The sequence below is a fragment of the Myotis daubentonii genome, chromosome 10 (genome assembly GCF_963259705.1).
Source record: "Myotis daubentonii chromosome 10, mMyoDau2.1, whole genome shotgun sequence".
NCBI classification, from domain to species: Eukaryota; Metazoa; Chordata; class Mammalia; order Chiroptera; family Vespertilionidae; genus Myotis; species Myotis daubentonii.
In genome coordinates this window covers 22,165,171-22,171,170 of record NC_081849.1, presented here as the reverse complement: position 1 = coordinate 22,171,170, position 6,000 = coordinate 22,165,171, and the positions used below count along the sequence as shown (strand labels likewise).

The following is a 6,000-nucleotide window of genomic DNA, read 5'->3' as shown; positions in this document are numbered from 1 at the left end:
CCTTGTTCTGACCCACCCAGAGGGGCCGGAGACAGAAACATCGAGTCTGCGCTGACTCAACACCTCCTCCCCCCCTCGGTCCTCCTCACTCTGCTGCTCCCTTTTAACTAGAGTGCATCCCAAGTACTGGAAACATACATTAAATTTGTTGTTGTTTTTCCTAAAACAGGAGTCCTAGGGACACTCCAGGTGAACCCTGAGCCTGAACAAGTGGATGTAGGGGCAGAACTGCCAGGAGCCAGAGTTTTCAGGGGCCCAGGATCTCTGGTGTAACAATGAGAGGCGGCCCAGCTGGCATGGCTCAGTGGTTGAGCACGATTGACCTAGGAACCACGAGGTCACAAGTTTGATTTCCAATGAGGGCACATGTCCGGGGTTGCTGGCTCGATCTCCAGTAGGGGGCGTGCAGGAGGCAGCCAATCAATGATGTTTCTCTCTCATTGACGTTTCTATCTTTCTATCCCCCACCCTTCCTCTTGCTCTAAAAAAATCAATAAAATATTTTAGAAAATGAAAATAAAAATGAGAGACGGCTAGCCAGGCCCCACCACCTACACTGACTTTCCCCAAGACCAAGGATCAATTTCCATGGCAGCTGGCATCTCACCCAGATCAGAAGGTGGGGCAGCAAGTGGGCTGCCAGGAAGCAGCGCCAGCACGTCTCACCAGAGTACAGGCCTGGGAAGGGCAGGCACACGATGAGGTCAGGGGTGGGGGTAGGGAGGACAGGCAGATCTCTAGACACTGTGGACGGCAGAGTGGTGACCACCCATCACACACAGACACACACACACACACACACCTGCTTCCTCTCCCTGGCAGGCCCCTCACTACACCACAGTGGCTGCCCTCGGTTGCTCTGCTCCCCTGGGGGCTAGCAGTCCCTGTTGTTTCTGAACTGCGCGGCCAGCTCTACCTTCACAGTGGGGGTCACTGTCAAGTCAAACGGAGCAAGAGATAATCACCTGGGGACAGGCATTCCTCGGCCACGGCCTCTGGAGCACACTGACCTTCAGCTCCATCTCCAAAGAACGGACGGCAGAGGGAGCTGAGCAGGGACCAGGGCCCCGATCTTGCCCACGCCATGCCAGCCTGTCTGGTGTTAGCTATGCCTCCTGCTGCCAGGAAGAGGAAAGTCGCCTCACGGCCCTCAGTGAGTCCCTTCTGGCCCTGGCAGGACTGAGCCTGGCCTGTCCTCTGTGGAAAGTCCTGGGCACGGCTTGCCGAGCTGCTCCCATCTCTAAGGTCCTTGAGGGCAGCCATGTGCAGTGTCCAGACTGATGAGTCAAAGGAGAAGATCTGCAGCCTTCTGCGCGTGGCCAAGGTGCCAGGTGATGCCCACCACACCCTAGGGGCTGCTCAGAGCTCGGGAGGACTGCCCAGCTCCCACTGACAGGCATGCTCCTCTCCACGACCAGCCTCCACGATGAGTGAAAACAAAGGGAGAGACCGTGGTGAGAGCGGGCTTGCCTGTTGGGACAGGCAGCATCCCCAGGAGTGAGGAGACACGTCATCTACACTCCTGCTGACTTCTTGGCCCCTAGAGAGCTGGCGCAGTCCTGGCGAGGTTCCTGGGAGTGTGGCTAGGCATGTGGTGACCACGACCAACAAGGGCTGCAGACAGCATGTACTATTTTATTGGGCCTCAAAAGCTTTAAATACAGAAAAGGAGAGGCGCGCTGGCATTTGAGAACGGACGTGTCAGAGAAATCACATGATCAACAGCTGGACAGAGCTGGGAAGAAAGGCAGTCTGGGATAGAAGTGGGGTGCTCTCTGGCAGCGGGCCTCCAGTGCCAGGATCACACCCCCCTTAGCATGAAGTCTTTCATTTTTCTTCCTGATTTGAGAACAATTTTTAAAAAACCACAACCCCCCCATCCAAATAAAAACAGGAAATCAGCTGGGAGAGACTGGACGGCAGTGCCCATCATCTCAGAAGACAGGCTCCTGAGAGCCTCAGGCTCCCTGCACCCCACCCCCAGCCCAGATGCTGCCCTGCAAGGCATTTCCACACTGAAGCAAAGCTGGACCCGCTCTAGGCCCCGATCTGGGTCTGGAGCGGAAACACCCTCCTGGCAGAGGAAGAGGTACTGTGTGAGGGGTGCTGGGGCCGGACCCGATTCCCGCTTAGCGGCTGTAGCCAAACTCATCTGCGTCATCGGCTCGGAAGTCTCCGTAGCGCCACAGGTTCAACTGTGAGAACAGAAAATGGCTCGTCAGGGAGGCGGGGTCTGCTGGAACCCCGGGTGGTCAAGCCCCCTCTCTCAGCACCCCCCGGAGCTCCGGAGGGGAAAACTCACCCTGGCGCTCTTGGCTGACTCCTGGGCGTTCAGGTATTCTGTGATCTGGAGGGAGCGAGAAAGGGAGGGATCAAGATGAGGGTATTCACAATTGGGCAGCCAGAATGACTGTCGGGCACCCAGGTCAGGGCCACGTCACCCCCTGCCCAGTGGATCCCTGGCTCCCTCAGAGTAAAAGCCAACGTGCATGCCAGCTGTCTCCCAGCTCCACACTGGCTGTCCCATCTGCCGGAGCTCCCCCTCCGGCCCACCTGGCTACTATCCCGCCTTTCAAGTCTGATAAAGGTACTGCCTTCTTAGTAGGGGAACGTGGCTGGGTGGGACGTGATCAACTAAAGAACTAGTATGCACGTATGCATGACCCATGGACACAGACAATAGGGTGGTGAAGGCCTGGGTGGGCGGTGGGGGTGGGCTAGAAGAGATTAATGGGGAGCGGGAGGGGGATGGGGAGGAAAAAAGGGGACATCTGTAATACTTTCAGCAATAAAAATTTAAAAAATTGTATCACCTTCTTGAGGCCTCCAATGACCCCATTTAAAATTATAACCAGCCCAGCCAGTGTGGTTCAGTGGTTGAGTGTCGACCTATGAACCAGGAGGTCATGGTTTGATTCCCCATCAGGGCACATGCCTGGGTTGTGGGCTGGATCCCCATTAAGGTGTGTGCAGGAGGCAGCCGATCAAGAATTCTCTCATTGATGTTTCTCTCTCCCTCTCCCTCTCCCTTCCTCTCTGAAATCAATAAACATATAGTTAAAATAAATTATAACTAGCCCCTCCCACACACTTCTGATTCTCTTTACTTTAAAGTGAGAGCCTTTTATCTTATTTTCTTTTTAAAGGAATGGCTTTTATTTATTATTTTTTAGTTGAATTTATTGAGGTGACATTGGTTCACAAAACTATACATGTTTCAAGCATACAACGCAACCAAACATAATCTACACGCTGCACCATCACCCAAAGCAAAGTCTCTTCCCATCTCCGATTCCCCCACTTTGCCCACCTCCACCTAGCCCCACCTTTCCCTCTGGCTATCACCACGCTGTTGTCCGTGCTACGTGTTATATATATGTGTGTGTGTGTGTGTACTCGTACCTGTGATGGATTTTTGCTTAATCCCTTCACCTTCTTTCATCCAGTACCCCAAATGCCCTCCCCTCCACCCTGACAGCTGTTAGTCTGTTCCACGTGCCCATGCCTCTGGTTCCATTTTGTTCATTAGATTCCACATGTGAGCGAGATCATACTGTATTTGCCCTTTATTTGTATTTTCTCCTTTTCCATTGCACGTGTCTTCTAACATCCTATTTCCCTGACTTATTGTATCTATTTTTACTGCTCATCTCCTCATGCTTGAACGAGGCTCCACAGGGGAGGGATACTGTCTCTTGTTCACTGAGATATGCAGGCCCTCAATAAATGTTTGCTGAAAGAATGACTAGATGAATCAATGAGCACGTTGGGTGTTTATCTCAGGGCAAAGGAATTGTCTAGGCACCAGAGACATATGGGTAGCTTCGCATGGGCGACACTAAGGTCTCTGGTTCTACAGGGAAACTTAAGCTGATGCCTCGGAGCAATCTCAGGACACGGGATTTCCAGGGGGAGGACTAGAACCAGGCCTCCTGTCCAGAGGAGACACAGGAGCAATCCACACGGGTCTTTCTCCAAATGAATTTTCACTCGCATAAGCAGTCCAGGGAGCCACACACCGCTGCAACACTGCGTGGGGAGCCGGGAAAGGCAGAGGGGCTGGGAGTTGGGAAAGCAAGGGGCACGTCAAGACAGAACACAGGTTTCAACCCTGCCACCTCCACCCTTCCTCTCGGAGGGAGTGTGGGAGGGCAAGGCTGGCACCAGCCCATCCCTCGAGGCTGGTATGTCCCGGGATCTCAGCTATGGCTTAGTGAGAGGCTGGGAGGACTCCGATGAGCAGGGTCCTCAGTGGAAGGGGCCGCTAGTCCCCTGAACAAGATCGTAATGATCGACACCTGAACAGTGTAAGCCGGTTCCCCACGTGTCAGCCCCATCCTCACGGCCCAGCCTGGGGAGCAGCAAGCTCTCATCTCACAAAAGGGAGACTCAGGCGGCTCCAGGCCCTGGGGGCTTTGCAAACAGGCTGGGGGGGTGTTGTGGCAGAGTCCCCTCGGACCCCTTGGCACTGCCGCCTGGCTCTGGCAGCACTGAGCGCCAGGAGCTGGTTGTGGACTTGGAAGTTGTATGTTAGAGAAAAGGAAGTGACAGGGGGTGAGAAAGCAAGACAGGCTTTGACCCTTTCCATGCCACCCCCGGCAAAGCTTTCCGGCCTGTCCTGGGGGTACACGCACAGGGAACTTTCCGCTCTAGTTTGCAGCTGCATTCTCAGCCAAACCTGCAGCCAATTAATTTGGGATGTAATTAGCTTTTTTTTTAAACCCCAACAAACCGAAATCCATTATCTTTCCCCAGCAGGAACAGCAGGATGGTGGGCTCCTGCTCCCTCCCTGGCTCCTGGCGCAGTCCCCGGTCCCTCTGTGACGCCAGTTGGAGACACTAGGGGCCGGCCCCCGCAGTGGTGCCCACCTCCGCGTCACATACCACTTTCTGGAACTGCTTCTCCTTGCGCACCTCCACCATGACCAGTCCCTCCTTCACCAAGCCCAGCCCCACGTCCCCCTTGGAGTCTGCAAACTGCAGGGTGACGTGGGGGCAGCTGGCACTCAGGTGCTCCACGTTGAGCAGGCACTGGGTATTCTGGATGTCCCGCACTACGCTGTCCACGGCGTCTGTTCGAGCATCCTCCTGGAGCAGAAACACCCAGGGTAGTGGGAGAGGGGAGTCTGAGCAAAAGCTGGCCACCTGAACCCCAGGTCCTGGTCCTGGACCTCCAAGAAAGTCACCCGGCGGGCGCCTGCAGCTCACTGTCCACTCAGATCCTACCGAGGGAGGAGGCAGGCTCTGGACAGGAAGTGTCCCTCTCCTTTTGTCCCTCCCCCCGACCCCTCCAAGCCTATCTGCATGTCATACCATCCTCTCCCCTACCCATCTGCCGTGTCTCGGAGGACACGTGGCTTTTCCACATGGCACACGAGCCTGCACCTGCTGCCCGGGCCTGACCACTCCCACCTTGGCTGGCCTTGCTCCGGCAGTGACCTCCCAGCCCCCACCTCTCTGCCTTCACTGTCATCTCAGGGTCTCTCCACGCTCAGGCCTCCTCATCACCACAGACTGACTGCCCTGGATCTACTCTGTCAACACCTTTTCCTGCTGTTTCTCCTCAGCCCTGCAGTAATTTTGTAAAAAGGCAGAAAATCTTCTATGGTGCTGATCCTACCCTACATCTGCCCCTCAGCAGCCTGCATCTGGCGGCCGCTCCAACCATGCCTTTCCGTCGGCGCTCGCTCTGAGCCCCAGGGAGCTGCTCCAATCATGCGTTCAGATGCCCCTCACTCTGAGCCCCGGGGACTCCTGGAGGCTGAGGCCAGGCCCCTCCTCCGCCTGCCCGGCCTCCCTGGGGCGCTGGAACTGCAGCTGGAGTGGTGCGCCTGCAGCCCTGAGCAGTCTTCCTCTCAGGGGGCACAGGCACCTCAGGCTCTGACTTAGGCTGTGGGGACGCAGGCTGTCCCCGCCCATCCCATGTCTACAGACCACGCTGTATACCCCCAGGTTCAAACTCAAATCCTCGACTGAGGCTCATCTCGCTTTCCATTTCCA

The 6,000-nt window shown here is 55.6% G+C and overlaps 1 protein-coding gene across 1 annotated transcript in view; it reads right to left on the bottom strand.

The window, feature by feature from the left end:
* Positions 1 to 1,615: 1,615 nt before the first annotated feature.
* The window catches only part of SND1 (staphylococcal nuclease and tudor domain containing 1), a 457,273-nt gene continuing 452,888 nt past the window's right edge, over positions 1,616 to 6,000 (bottom strand). The window contains exons 22-24 of the mRNA XM_059711713.1: positions 4,885 to 5,088; positions 2,303 to 2,347; positions 1,616 to 2,195 (exon numbers count right to left, since the gene is read on the bottom strand). Coding sequence (XP_059567696.1) covers positions 2,130 to 2,195; positions 2,303 to 2,347; positions 4,885 to 5,088 — 315 coding nt within the window. The 3' untranslated portion in view covers positions 1,616 to 2,129. The remainder of the gene's footprint in view (positions 2,196 to 2,302; positions 2,348 to 4,884; positions 5,089 to 6,000) is intronic.